At 40.7% G+C, this 15,655-nt stretch overlaps 1 protein-coding gene across 14 annotated transcripts in view; it reads right to left on the reverse strand.

The window, feature by feature from the left end:
* The window catches only part of ctnnd2b (catenin (cadherin-associated protein), delta 2b), a 234,192-nt gene that overhangs the window by 10,303 nt on the left and 208,234 nt on the right, over nt 1-15,655 (reverse strand). For 9 of the 14 annotated variants that reach the window (XM_080861367.1, XM_080861365.1, XM_080861366.1 and 6 more), the window contains 6 exons: nt 14,637-14,819; nt 9,912-10,085; nt 8,683-8,833; nt 4,091-4,352; nt 320-413; nt 65-191 (listed from right to left, as the gene is read on the reverse strand). In XM_080861367.1, coding sequence (XP_080717493.1) covers nt 65-191; nt 320-413; nt 4,091-4,352; nt 8,683-8,833; nt 9,912-10,085; nt 14,637-14,819 — 991 coding nt within the window. The remainder of the gene's footprint in view (nt 1-64; nt 192-319; nt 414-4,090; nt 4,353-8,682; nt 8,834-9,911; nt 10,086-14,636; nt 14,820-15,655) is intronic. The other 5 variants (XM_080861361.1, XM_080861362.1, XM_080861368.1 and 2 more) reach the window with 1 other exon arrangement.

The following is a 15,655-nucleotide window of genomic DNA, read 5'->3' on the forward strand; positions in this document are numbered from 1 at the left end:
TTGTACTGTACTGGTGGAAAGAGTGATGAATGGGAAGATGGGAGACGGGGATGTGTAGGCTCACCTGATCGATTGTTGGGCGAGGTCCGCACAGGAGAGATGGAGGGCGTACGAGAGGAAGAATAAGGTCGCTGTCTGTCTCTCTCTATCGTGGAGGAGGAGCCAACAAAATGGTACTGGGAATAGCCGTCCTGCGGGAGACCAAAGTGAAAGCAAATGAGGAGGAGAAGATTTGAGGCAGTGTTTAGTTACCTTGCAATGGTTTTACATGTAATTGCACAGATTCTGGATTTATATACCCAGAGTACAGAGGCTTTACCTTTTTATAGAGGCTGCGCAGGTCTCTGTATTGCCACATGCTGTTCAAGACTTGAGATGCAGCTTTCACCACTTTGGGACTATGTCTGGGAATTCAGCAGAGAGGAAAACAAAAAAACACAACGTAAAGCTCGACCGTCCTCTGCTCTGTTTGGGTAGACGCCGTTTTATAAAAACACCACAGTTCAGAATAAAAAAGAAAAATACACGAAATGGAGACACTAAACGCGCATGTAAATCAGCATCTCATGCAGCCTTCGAGGAAAACGTCTTCTTCATCTTCTCTGATGTGCCACTTAAATGTTCGTAGGACAAATTGCATAATTGTTTTTCTGATTGATTTATTAGCCAATATTTCATTCTGTTTCCCCCAAGTGACTAATGACTGTGGGTTTAATTGGCTCATATGGCATTATCAGTGCGTAGGAAATGAAACTTTATTTCTTCGAGACATTTTGATAATGTTGTTGTTTTGGATTCTCAGATTGCGGGCTGTGTAATTTCAGCAACACAAATAGGGAACACTGGAAAACTGTTCTTTGAGGAACAAGACAACTGAACTGGTACCTGTAATTTTATCTAAATGTGAGTCTAATAATAAACACACTACTAATTCGTTTTAGCCTGTTATCTATCATGGAGAATTGAATGCCATGTTAGGATATAGACATAAACAAAACAGAAAAAGCACACAGCAGGTGCAACATTTTTTCTACATGACAAAAATTAGAAATGTATACGATATGCAGTTAGAACAAAAGTGAGCTAAAATTACAGCTGAAGTTATGCTACATCATATTATCTATATCCATATTCACTCGCTTTTATCTGTAATCTTTGTCTGCACTTTAGTCATTCCTCAGTGCCAAAATCTAATCATAACACAGCTGACCTGCTGCTAAAACCAACTTAGCAGATGTCAGTAGCTGTCATCTAGGAATTTTAACTTTGAGAACTCCCACTCTTTGAACTTCTGGTTTCCTAGGGACCGCTTTTAAATCATATATCTAATTGCATTAGGGATGTGCCTAACTATTTGACTAGATGTTTAAGCACTGCTTCCTCTCTTAGCTGGCAACAACTGATAAAAATAACTCCCAAAAGGTTCTGTTCATCTGGATGTAGCGTTTTCAGTGGGAGAAACGTTCCGTCACTCATTCAAGTGACTTCTTCAGTCTCAGCTGACTGCAGGTTTCCCCAATCTTATAAACAGTACATTTTCACAATGACTGAAACTAAAAACCACTGAATGAACAATGGGCTGGGAGGTCAGTCTCTTGATCATTAATATGAAAATTCTGTACCATTCACAGAGTTGGGGAATGGCTGCAATCACAGCATTGTGAGATGGCGAAAGACGTACCAAAATGCAGATAAGTGATTAAATGTTTCTCCCACTGAAAACGCTACGTCCAGATGAACAAAATCAACCTTTTGGGATTTGCTTACCTGGATGATTAAGCATGCATCAAGACAGATAAAAATAAGATTTAATTCATTGCTGATTTTAAGATATTATGCAACCAATAGCCACTACGCACAGCTTCAGCCTTAGAAAATGAGACAAGAACATCAACGAGCAAATTCTTAAAAATGCTTGTTGCACTTTTTCAAGTTTTGCTAACGCTTGACTATTTGTTAGCGAGTATTTGTAGACAGTAAGACAAAAAGCAGACACACAGACCAGCAGACTTCTTTAGTATTTTGAAAGAGAAAATGAAGAGCTGTATACTATTCTGCAACACAGTCTGCACAGGCCAGTGGCATGGAATGAAGGTTGCTAATGTTAACAAATCTAACAATAGCTATAATGCAAACAATGGGGCGATCATGGCTCAAGAGTTGGGAGTTCGCCTTGTAATCGGAAGGTTGCCGGTTCGAGCCCCGGCTCGGACAGTCTCGGTCGTTGTGTCCTTGGGCAAGACACTTCACCCGTTGCCTACTGGTGGTGGTCAGAGGGCCCGGTGGCGCCAGTGTCCGGCAGCCTCGCCTCTGTCAGTGCGCCCCAGGGTGGCTGTGGCTACAACGTAGCTTGCCATCACCAGTGTGTGAATGTGTGTGTGAATGGGTGGATGACTGGATATGTAAAGCGCTTTGGGGTCCTTAGGGACTATTAAAAGTGCTATATAAATACCATTTACCAAATCTGTGTAAATGCAAAGCCATATACAAAGCAAATGCCACACATTTCAGTGACATTTAAAATAATATTTGGTTATTAAAGAAGCCGATTGTTCACAACTATCCCACAGATGCATCATTATATAGCGCAACTTCTAAATCTTAAACTTTACTTAAATTATTTCTCTCCAATTAATCTTTCTTGGTTAACTACAATAATAACCATCAACGTGACTATTAAACCCCATTTCTACTAGACTGCTCAAATACGTCCTACCATTTATTAATGTTTCAATCATAAATATCATCCATCTTTATCAATGCGCATGTATATCTCCAACCTTCTTTTCAACAATTCTTGAAAGAGTCATTGTAAAACAGCTAACTGATCATCTGGTGAGTTCCACAGGGTTCTGTGCTGGGACCATTTCTATTTACATTCCCTTAGGCAATTATTATTAGCAGGCATAGCATACATTTGTTTCTATGCAGATGATACCCAGCTTAAGATATCTAACAACAGTTACTTAAAAAGCCTTCAATTCTACTTTTAGGAAGTAGAACCAGAGTAGAACCTTCAGCTTTCAGGCCCCTCTTCTGTAGAACCAGCTCCCAGTTTGCATTTCAGAGACAGACACCCTCTCTACTTTTAAGATCAGGCGTAACAGTTTCTTATTTGATAAAGATTATAGTTAGAGCTGGATGGAGGTTCTCAGTCATCCAGGTCATCGTAGTCTGGATGAAGCAATCCTGAATGATTCAGCTACGACTCGGCGACAGCCAGCAGCTTCCAGCAACCACTGCTAAATGGTTTTTCCCTGGTTTTCCTGTTTCTATAATTTCCAACATAGCAGACAGCTTTTGAGCATTGTACACGACATTTCGTGAGAAACCTCAAAAAGGCAGCAGCTAAACGTAATCTTGACAAGTCTGGCAAATTCGAGGATTTGTAGCAATGGGAAACTTCCATGGCTGGATCTTCAGTTTTATAGATGCTACCTTTAAATCCTTTAAATAGAATGAATACCTTTAAATTAAATAATTTGTATTGCTTTAGTGCACAGTACTGTAATATAACAAACAAAAGCCTCACATAGAGCAAAGTAGTTACTACAGCACAAGCTGCAAGCACTGTAAGATGTGGACGGTAAATATGTTTCGTTGTAGCAAGTTAAACAAGTTAAAATTATACTCCTTGCTCTGCGCCTCTGTGTTCTCTCTCTTTATAGACTGTCCAATAAAAACAATGTAGGTGTGTGGGTAAACAGACTATGCAGGGAGCGCACAGGGTACAGACTGGCCAAACTTTAGCTGGATCTTATTTTCTGTTGCTTTGACTGGTGACTCACAGCACTAAGAAAAACAATCACACAGCCTCTGTAAACCTTCTCTCCTGTCTCAGCTCTGAGCCCCTTCACACCAATACACATCTATATTCCTACTCCTTTCTTATCCTTTTGATCAGTCCACCTGTTCGCATCTTGTGATTTAAAATGTGATCAGCGTATAAAAAACTATAAGACGATACAAAGTGTTGGTGCTTCCTCACAACCTTGACTAGTTAGATCATTTCTACCGTTTTTATCGTCACCTCCGCATCCTTTTAGTTTACCCCCTCATCAACATGGCATCGTCTTCCCATTCGGCTTACTTGTCTCCCTTGCTGCGGGCGATGCCAATGAGCTTCTCGATGCCGCCAGCGTCCCTCAGGGCTTTGGTGTTCTCCATGTTCTTGGTGATGACCTCATGCAGCGCGCAGCAGATAGCCGTGATGGTGTCATCCGACATGGTCTTCCCCACCAGCCCGCTGTTGCTGTTGGTGCCACCCCCTCCGCCTCCTCCCCCACCACTGCTGTTGTTGTTGTTGCTGCCTCCAGGCAAACGGTGCACCAGGTCCCTCATGGCATATTTACCTTTGGTGGGTGAGAGTGACAGGGAAAGTACGGGTGAGGTGAATAATATATGAAGAAGATACAAAAAAATGTAGGAATGGGAGCGAAACAAACATTTTGTGGAGCTTCTGTGTGGAGTTTGTGTGTTCTTTGTGTGCTTGTGTGGATTTTCTCCAGGTACTCTGACTTCCTCCCACAGTCCAAAAACCTGCATTTTAGGTTAACTGATGATTCTACACTGTCTTTCTCTGTTAGCCCATTATTAGCTGGGATGAGCTCCAGTTCCCCAACAATAGGTGTTATGGATGGGTTGACTTAGGGAGTAATTAAAAATAAACTGACTTATGCCAGGCCTTGAATTGATCAAAACTTTACTTTTTATATGCAAGTTTGTAACCAAATAGTTAGCCAGTTACTGCCAGCCAGCCCTCTTCCTGCTAAAACTGGGTTTAAATCCTGCACTTAGTCAGAAGCAGGTATGGGGCCAGCTCTGTCCAGCTTCTAACAATGCAACGAACTTACAATATTGTTGTGTTGACTTTACAAAGTAAAGACTTTCACACAGGAGGGACAGAAAGCCTATAACTTATTAAGAGGATTCAATTCAATTTGTTGAAGTTGCACAGCTCCTTCACCTTAACCAATTCCTCCACAAGATCAACAATCCTGATGCTCTGCACTAAACTAATGTTGAAACTGATTTCTTTGCTTTGCTTACATCAGAGCTGCTTTTATTTTTGCTATCAAGGTAGAATGCTCAAAGTTTTTGTCTCGACTGTACAAGTCTAACAATTTTCTTATTTCATTGTTTCTGAAATCACCTGTACCTGCTGCATATAAAAAAAAAATCTGCAAGACGATGCCTACTCCTAGGCAAAATACCTACTTTGAGTGCATTCACATGAAGACACAAAGGTGTAACCAATGTAAAGGCCATTCTAAAGACTGGTTTTAATAAAGCAGTTAATATTAGGTTTGGTAAAGAAAACCAGACCCTGGTCCAGCATGCACATTACCCAAGTTTGATGTGGAAAAGGGAAACAGTAGAAGACATTTGCATCTAAAAAATAAATGTAGTATTAATATGTATTCTGTTCTTCTAACATATTCATCAAACATTATGTGGGAACTTTCAGAATCCCAAAACTTGTAGCAAAGACAGTTTTATTATATTCTACTAAATTTACCCAGTAGAACAATTACCAAAATGTGTTGAACTTTAATCATATGCATTATAAGCTAACAGTAGACTTAAATCTAGTGTAATTTCACATTACTTTCACTGTAATTTCTACTATAGTACAGCATATATTGTGGAAACAGCTGTAAGTCAGTTAAAAAAGCACAGGAAAATAAAAAAGTCACAAATATCAAGATATTTTTCTTCCCTTGTTTCGTTTTTTAAAGAAAGAAGCTTCTGAAAGCTGGAGCTGACTACCACTGAGGTAAAATTGCAGCCTGGCAGGCCTGCTGTCAGACACTGATGGAAACATGACCACGTGATCTCACACAGACTGACTACATTTCCCATGACACCTGAACACTGCTGTCAGGAAATCTTGTCCGCTCTGCTCTCTGGTCTCCATTCTGATTGGGTCATCACCCTGGGGTGGCGGCGGTGGTAATGGTGGTGGTGCTGGGGGTGTAGTTGCACGTCATGACTCACTGACAGTTTGCATGCAGACTACATGTGTTTTACTGCTGCTGTACATAATATATAAGAAGAAACTGTTACTAATTTACAATAAAACGTTACTATTTCTACGTCGTAGCAGGAGCGTTGAGGGACGGCCATGTGACCAGCAAGAATAAGCAAAACCTAACTGGACAAATTTTTGGAGCATGAGCAAAGGAAGAACTCTTTACATTTTTATCCACATCCAGATCAATTTCTTCAATACAGCAAAGCAAGTGATGATGCAGTGCTGCTCTAGGTGACTGCAGTGATACTAGCTACTTCTATGACTGCTGCAGAGAAATGATCTGAAGCATGATGTGCTGGAAGACATGGATAACTGTGAGCACAAAGCACTACTACTATTTTAAAATACACATTTAGTTTTAAGTGATAATTAAGTGAAAGCAATACAATGGCTCAGGTCAGATTTTTCTAACTTTTCCTATTTTACAGATCAAAAAATCAATTATCTCTAGATAATCGAAGCAATCGACAAATAAACTGGTATAACCAATTACTGAAGTTAAGGGTAGATAAGAACCACATAAACACACTGATTTAGCTACTGCCACAAAATTGCAGTACTGGAAAGATTCATCAGTCATTTTCACTGCTCAAATTATTGTTAAGAAAAAATGCTGAGATCAACAGAGAAAAAACGAAAAAGGCTAGACTGTAAAAAGGAGTTTCCTATTGTCACAGAATCATTTTAATTATATTTAATTGTTTTGTTTTTTTTAATTTTATGGCTCCATCAGCTGTGGCGACACCTTAGGAAATAAGGCTGCACCTGGAGGTACTGCAGGTATTGCAACTAAATATCACAGCTAGACGGAAACTCCCCAGAACACGGACTACAGATGCTTTTCTGCTCTCTAATTTGACCAGGTAGAAAAAGACTAACACGAAAGACATTTCCTGTGTATTTATTTATTATACTTTATTTATTTTTAATTAATTCCTTTAATTCATTTTGGAGGGACAATCTTCAATAATCCAAACAGTGAAAAGAGAAGAAGAAAGAAGAAAATACTAGAGTAGAAATATCACTGAACATCTAAAAACAGGGCAGCACGGTGGCACGGTGGTTAGCACTGTTGCCGCACAGCAAGAAGGTCCTGAGTTCAATTCCACCATCAGGCCGGGGTCTTTCTGTGTGGAGTTTGCATGTTCTCCCCGTGTTTGCGTGGGTTCTCTCTGGGTACTCCGGCTTCCTCCCACCGTCCAAAGACATGCAGCTTGTGGGGATAGGTTAATTGGATAATCCAAATTGCCACTAGGTGTGAATGTGCGAGTGAATGTGAGTGTGAATGGTTGTCTGTCCCTATATGTTAGCCCTGCGACAGACTGGCGACCTGTCCAGGGTGTACCCCGCCTTTCGCCCTATGACAGCTGGGATAGGCTCCAGCGCCCCCCGCGACCCTGAAAAGGATAAGCGAATGGATGGATGGATCTAAAAACAGATCATTAAACCGCAGCAATTCAACAAGGCCAGCTACAAACTTTAAAGTAAAACTAGACAAAGAAAAGAACAGCTGTGAGCCAATGCACAGGGCACAGAAAACAAATCACAATAAAATTAAACCCCCAACAGTTCACTGGTCCCCGGTGATTCAACACCGTAACTACGCCTGTGTCAGTGACTCACTAACTCAGCTTGTTTATTGTGGGAAGTGATTCTCTCATTGCGTGTGAGAAGAGCAGAAGAGTGAATATTGTTAGTGCTAGTTATTGTACTCACCGCGCTCAGCTGTAAAGTGCGTGGATAAGCTGATGCTGCAGTAAAGTGATAAGCTGTCATGAACTGTGTAACTGTACTGGCACTGGATTGGTTTAACATTCTGATGTGCGTGTCTCTGATTTTTTTTTAATTATCATGATTGATACCGCTATAATTACAAAGATATAAACACACTGGGAAGTGAACGTCTGCGTTAGTTGGCTCAAAGCAAACCTTTCACTGCAGATGCTATTAATATCTGCTGCTGACAGCTCTGAGGCCTCAGCTACACATGTGTTTACATGATAAACTGCATTAGAAGCACATCACACAACATGGCTGAGGGGAAAGCAATGTGTCCTATCACAATATACCTGCATGCCCCATGGCAGCACGGCAGAAAAGTTAACATTACAGCCTGCACACGGACGCTTGCATTCACACAGAGAAACATCACATCGACCATCAGACGCTCAGCATCAGGGAATAAGTGGAAGGAAACATGTGGTGGTTGCTATGGGGACCAGTAGAAAAGCAGAGTTATTACAGACATCACCTAGTCTCAAAGGGAACACGTAGCAGTAAACGATCAGTCCAAGAAACACTACCTTCTGCTTACAAAGTAGAAACAAATTTAAAGACCGATGATGCACTATGTAATATTTTTGCAACTTTTATAGATGCTAAACATGACATTTAAACATGTCTGCAGAAACCAATATCATAAGGATGTACTGAAGCAGGGGAGTAATTCTCTCAGTGCGTGAAGATAACTAGTCTACAGAGAAATTTATTTTTAATTACTCCCTAATATCCAGAAAAAGACCATAAAGATGTTATTCTTCTCCACTGTCAGTGTGTTTTTGCTCTCGAAGGTTTGTTTACCCCGTCATCTTTTTCAGACTGTGTAGATTTGTTTGTATGGACAGGTGGGGGCGAGTGTGGCTACTCACCAATTAGCTCCTTGTTCCTGATGTCCAGAGCCATGTTTCTCAGGGCTGTAGCCACAGCACAAACGACCCTATCATTGTCTATCCTCAGTAACTCCACCAGGATAGGGAGTCCTTTCTCTTTGCGCACTGCAGCTCGGATATAGACGGACCACTGGGCAGGACAGGGAGAGGTGGACAGAGATGTCAGAAGACATTCATTTGTATCATTTTTGCCAAATCCATTTTCATTTTTTCGGAACCACAAATTGCCATATTTGGATAAAAGTGCCAAGCTATCCGCTAATGCTAACAAGCTTGGTTAGCTTGCTGTACACCTAAACTGTACACATAAACTGTACACCTGTTCTGCACAGACACACATACAGTTAATTAGTGCTAAGAAACAAACTGATAAACAACCTGATAAGTTATATAAAAATTACCCATGAATTAAGGCTGCGCCTTTCAATGACTTGCTTTTGAAACTCTTAGATGTCCATTGCAGGAACTGCATTTTTTTTAGGCTTCTGTTTTGTTGAGGTTGCTGCTTTGCCCTTATCCGTACCGCACAAAGAGAAAACAGGTAAATACGTCAACAGTGGAAGTCACAGTGTTCCCTTTCGCAAGGTGTAAACGACTTCGTTCTGTTGATGCCAAGAGGTTACATCCTGTTTTCTTTCGTCGTCCTCTCTAAGCAACTGATGGTATAACTGTGCCCTTTGACACGCTAGCAGAAGTGATGTGGGCAGTAACAAAATGTGAAAGCACATGATCAAGACACAGACGCAAGCGTAAACTGGGGATGTGTCTGTGAAGGAGATGACGGGTCTGACTCTTGGGGGACAGCATATTTAAACCCAGGATTAGTGAGGCAACAGGTGCTGCACCATCATGCTGCTCATCAGCGGTGTAATTAACAGCAAATTATACATTACAAATGCTCTTAACTTTGAATTAGTGCTTTAAAAGGCAATTTTCTTTCTTTTGCATTTATTTTTACCAAATGCTGATTTCAGACACAATGTACTGAAACTACTTGTTGCTCTCAGGTAAGAGGAAATCTTAAAGGGCTAGTTAAATGATAACATCATTCTTCATCACAAAATCAAAAGAATATCTGAAGTGGTTAAGCTTTTTATATTATTATATTATTACTTTCAGAGTGTTTTTGGCACCTACTGGAACTTGGAGAGCATCTTGCAGATGCCATTTAGTATCTGAATGATTCAGCCACTGGACTGCATTCTTACCTTCCAGCTGCCAGCAGCTAGATTCTGCAGAGCCCCAGCTGCTCCCTCCAGGGTGTCTGGGTTGGAGCACTCAGACAGCAGTGTGAGGTAGGGCTTAACGATGGTGGGGTGCCATAACATCTGGATGCCTTTCGGGGGCTCCGCCAAGTCTGGAAATGGGCCGACGCCGTCCCACTGCGGAAGATGACACATAATTCAGAAAAGAAAAGCATTCAGAATTCTGTGAGGTGAGGTTTGACAGCGGTGGAGTGCCAGCACGGTCTCCTCAGGCAATAACGGGAGAGGAGAAGGACGAGATTCACTGTCACAAGCAACTTATGACCACTGGCAATTTTTTTCCCCACTCTCATCGGTGACTGAAATCTCACATCTACTCCTGCTTGGATGATGTTTTTTTTTTTAAAAAACACACAGATACTGTATATCAATAATAAATGTGAAAAATCTTTCAGATGCAGGAGAGCTCACAGTAACGCTGCAACATAATTAACAAATGAGTAGCTGGTTCCATATTTTCATATGCAGCACCATTAGTTTTTGAAGCTATAAGTAGCACTATATTTTAAATACAGATTGGGACGGGCTTTTATGAAATCAATTTGGGATTATAGAATCACATATACAGTTTACTACATGTGGCATGTTATTAAATTACTGGGCATTTCATTTTAAAACTATTAAATAATGCATAATTGCAGAATAAACACCACACCGCTGTCCTGCCCATGAGTAATCGAGTATCCCGTGTTATAAATGCAGCTGCAGCTTGGGCTCATGAATGCCTGAATACCAGCTGTTTCAGTCTATCTCAGGCATGCAAGAAATACACATCCCATTGTCACTCACATGCTAACTAATAGTTAGCACAGAAGCTCTTCAGTACAAGTGAAGACACAATGTTAGTCAAAGTAAGCTGAGCGGCCACTACAAAAAGGTTAATCAGACATTTAAATCAACACCACCTAGCTAAATATGGATATTTTAAAGAAGCTAACAAATTTAAGCGGCTTAAGCTAAAGCTAGCTAGAGCTCAGAGCCAGACAAATGGGCTTAGCAACAGTTATAGTTATGTTGGTAATTGCTTAATATTTTTGTTTTTCATAACAAAAAATACAATCCTCCCATTCTCTTTGCATTTGTTATAGTCTGTGTTATAATGCTAACACATGGCACTGAAAATTTGGTCATTTTTCTTCCCGTGATTTCTCTTTCCCCGTCTTCCATCGCTTCCTTTTGTCATTTTTAGCATCTCCTTATTCCTCTCTTCTCTAATTACCCAACAGTTGATAGAGTTTTTTTCCCTCTCCAACAAGCTCCCCAATCGCTCCTTCATGGTAATCATCCACAGCTGCACTGGAGTGGAGAAACACACATGGAGGGGAGAGAGAGGCCTGATATATTATTGTTTGGAGAGGTTATGATTTGTCTCTTTACGATCTGATCTCAGGGTTACTTTTAAAATCCTTCATCTCCCTGGTTCTGCCTGGTTTGCATGCGAGTTTGCAAACGGTTAGCTCAACAAATTAGTTAAAGGCCATGGCTCATTGCTACCATTTATAAAGATCTCCTCTCTCTCTTTCTGCCTTTCCTAGAAATGACAGAGAGAAAAAATAGGAGCACGCAGGGCTAATGAGCAATTCACCCACCGGAAGTGCCAGAATTTCAATCCCTGCAGCTTCACTAGAAGTGGTAAAAGACATCTTCCACTCAACCAGAATGTGATGCTGATTGCTTATTAGCATGACAAGAGGTTAGAGCCTTCTCCAAGGCAGCCGTTTGGTTTCTGCCAACTAGAAGAGCTCTCACTTTTTAACTAAACAGAGGATGAAACAGATGGACAGAGCCTGGAAACTCAGAGACACACCAGCATCTTTAAATCTGGAAACGGGTAGTAAAGACATAACGTCCTGATGCTGCTAGTTAGCATGAGTCCCTACTTCACACTGATACCTGTTCGTCTTAGAAAATCAACAGCAATATTTTAACTGAGGGCAGCTGTTACAAATGTACGTTGGTGGTAAGTAATACCATTTTTATGAACTTTATTTCACTAGGAAATGTTACCCATAAAATGTAGTCTTTTCTGCGAAAGGCCCAGGATACTGTTTTGCAACATCTTGTATCTTGGGACTTACATTTAACACAATGGTATTAAACACTAACCACTCTCCTATCTGTGCCGACACATTGTTACTTAGGTTTAATTAGTGTAGCATGGACCCCTGTCAGAGAATACCCACTGGTACAGCCCAAGCATTAAACAAACCATAAAAGAAATCCTCATAAAGGAAGGCTTTTATGAGGCCATTAAAATTCTATATGTGATATCTGTGTGGATTGAGCGGGGGAAGAACAACAGGCAGAGAAAGCGATAAAGTAACAGGAGGAAACCAAGACTGGAAGATAAACCAGTAATCAAAGTGCCAATTAAAAACACCAGGACAACACAAAGCTCACAGATACAAATGTGATTGTTCTATAGTTCAATTATCAACAGATCAGATTTAATCCATTCACAAATAATTTGTTGTTTTTGTTTCACCAGTTCAACTTTAAAGTCCTTTTTGTCACATTTTTCTCTTTTTCTGTGTTTTCTGATAATAATAATAATAATAATGGATTGGATTTATATAGCGCTTTTCAAGGCACCCAAAGCGCTTTACAATACCACTATTCATTCACTCTCACATTCATACACTGGTGGAGGCAGGCTACAGTTGTAGCCACAGCTGCCCTGGGGCAGACTGACAGAAGCGAGGCTGCCATATCGCGCCATCGGCCCCTCTGGCCAACACCAGTAGGCAAGTAGGGTAAAGTGTCTTGCCCAGGGACACAACGACCAGGACAGAGAGCCCAGGGATCGAACCGGCGACCTTCCGGTTACAGATGCGATTCCCAACCCCCTGAGCCACGGTCGCTTAAACAGACCCTCTATTTAGAAAATCCAAATGTTGCCCCTAAACTGTTGCCCCTTAGCATCATCACGTCAAACTGCACTCTATGCTGCAGGCAAATGAATTTGGAATCATCATAGTTTTTTATTGGTGAAATTAACACTACAAAAAAGCACAACACAGAAAACGTCTGACACTAAAGATAACAGCAACTTGAGCTAATGTAACTATCTAGCCATCTGTCACCTCTGCATGGTGGCTGCCATGCTCCATTTGTTGATGCTTCCTAGAGTTCACATGATGGGGACTCGAAGTCCTCTCCTCTGCAATGAGGCAGTAATTTGCATGCTTGACTTGGATTTTACAGTTACGTTCCAACACTTCCACTTAACTGAGATATAATAAATTGGGTAGTTTGTAATGAGAAACCTGTTTGCATGTGAACTAATGCGCTTCACCATTTGATTCTGGATGTCTGAACGGGGGCATTGGTTCTAGTGTCCCCAGTGCTTGGTTTGTGAAAATACTTATGCAGTCTACTTTATCTTCAATAAAAAAAGCACCTTCATCCATAGTTCATATATATATATATATATATATATAAACTGAAAACACAAGCTGTAGATCAGCCACTTCAGATACAAAAAAATGCTAGTCACTGGTATCTCAAGTCCCATTTTGAAGTCTTGATTTTAGCGTCTAAGGCCAGAATTACTAAACAGCACAGGTGCAGGGAGTTCATCTCAATATCAAGCACAAAAAATATGACTTTTTTGTAGTAAATACTGTCACAATTAGCAGTAATTAGCAGTACATTTTCCAAATGTAAATAAGTCATCATGTAAATATTCTCCCCCCCAAGAAAGAAACTCACAGAAATAAATATGCAACAGGGAAAACGTGCAAAAATCTTTAAGTTCCCACCTCTTACCTCTCTTCTCCCTGTAAATGCCAACAGTACTTTTTTTTTTTTACAAAACCCAGTCTGCGCTGGTGGAATGCGTTAGTAAATCAAGCTGTTCGTTGGAGGTCAAAGGGACCACATTTAGACAAAAATGGTGGAATGCAAAAACTTTCTGCCAATTTATCTGGTTTTGAAAAGAAGCAGTCAAAGGGATCCCTCAAAAAATATTTCAAAGGGTTTTAATAGCTGTAAAATACAGTATAATGTAAATAATACATAAAATAAATAACGCATTAATCATATTAGCCATTGTGCAGACTTCACCAGGTTGATTTCACAGATCAGATGAGCAGCAGCAGAAACTTTTTAGCATAAGTCAACAGGTAACTGTCACCTTTGATTACTGCAGCTACTTCCTTCTTAACACACATGAAAGTTTCTAAAAGTACATGTAAATCTCCAATTTCTCTAGACAAAATTTGTGTCATTTGCATCAGTCATCTTCTTGCAGTTTGGAAGAGCTAAGGGTGCGGCTGGCTGAGTAGAGCATGTAAGAGGCAGGACACAGAAATATTCTCACATGGGTGCACTACGTACTTCAAAGCTTGAGTGTTTAATAATAAGGTTGCGATGCACCTTGGGAAAATGCCTTTTTGTTATAGACTAGCTTTTGGAGCCAGTCTTAAATGGTCACGTAAGGGACTGCAGATATTTATTCAGCATTTTTAGCTCTCGTGGTCACTGCTCAGTGTGATACCTGTGTATGTTAGCATTATCCCCAGATTTGTCAGGTCACTCAGGTCTTTCCCTTTATCAGAATACTGTTCAGAGAAAACAGCCACCATGTATTTGTCACCACAGTCATAATCTATCAGATTGTTATATGACAATGAATGCTGACCAGTTTCTCCATTCTTCTGTTCTCACCTGGTCATGTCCCTTCTTTTTCTTCTTCTTCTTGCCCCAACATCCCGAACTCTCTGCGTCCTTCCCTCCAGTATCACATAACAAGCCGTCCAACTCTTCCGACCCCCCCTGCTGGCTGTGAGAGGTCTCCGCAGCCAGACGGTACGACAAGTTCCTCAGGATGCACACACAGTTCTCTACAGTCTGATGGAGGGAGGTAATGAAAGAGACAGAGAGCAAAAGAGAAAGACACAGAGGTGACGGACAGAAAGATGGCCACCACTAAAACATCCCCAACCAAACTCTGGACCGGACTGTATACACAGCAAATAAACTCAGATAGACACACATGCAGCGCACATAATAAAAAGAGAGACACACACGCACGCTAATCCTATTGTTGTGAGTGTCTATGCAGTCAACAGTCACAGTCTTTGATCTTGTGAAGGATTTCTGCGGATTAAAAACTTCACATCTACTTGTGAAGGGCCTCCACTTGACGCACAAACTCACACACAAACACCCACACAGCTAGAAACACAAAAACACCATCAAACACACATGTATCTGTGGCACAGAAACATATACACATGGATGCAAATGTGCTCAAATAAAAGCGTGCTGAAAAACTCTCGCTAGAGATGTTTCTGTGTCACTGACCATCTGGATTGAGTAATACATGGTACACTCTAAAAAAAAGACTAGAAAACAAAGAAACAAAATGAAAGTTTATTTTTAAATCAAAAAGGCTTGAGATCGCTCCCTATTGCTGATGGTGAAATCCCCAAATTACACTAAATCGACAAAAATTTTCACTTAATTCAATTAAATTCTGGTGAATTCAGGCGTTCCAATTACTTTCATGGCCACAGATGTATAAAATCTGCACCGAAGCATGAAGACCAAAGACTCTACAAACATTTGTGAAAGACTGGGTCGCTCTCAGGAGCTCAATGACTTCCAGTGTGGTACACTGGAATGTGAAAGTGAAAGTCCTGAGTGTCCATATCACTCAGGACCTGTCATGGTCCTGGTCACAT

Source organism: Rhamphochromis sp. 'chilingali' (assembly GCF_963969265.1).
Source record: "Rhamphochromis sp. 'chilingali' genome assembly, chromosome: 16".
NCBI classification, from domain to species: domain Eukaryota; kingdom Metazoa; phylum Chordata; class Actinopteri; order Cichliformes; family Cichlidae; genus Rhamphochromis; species Rhamphochromis sp. 'chilingali'.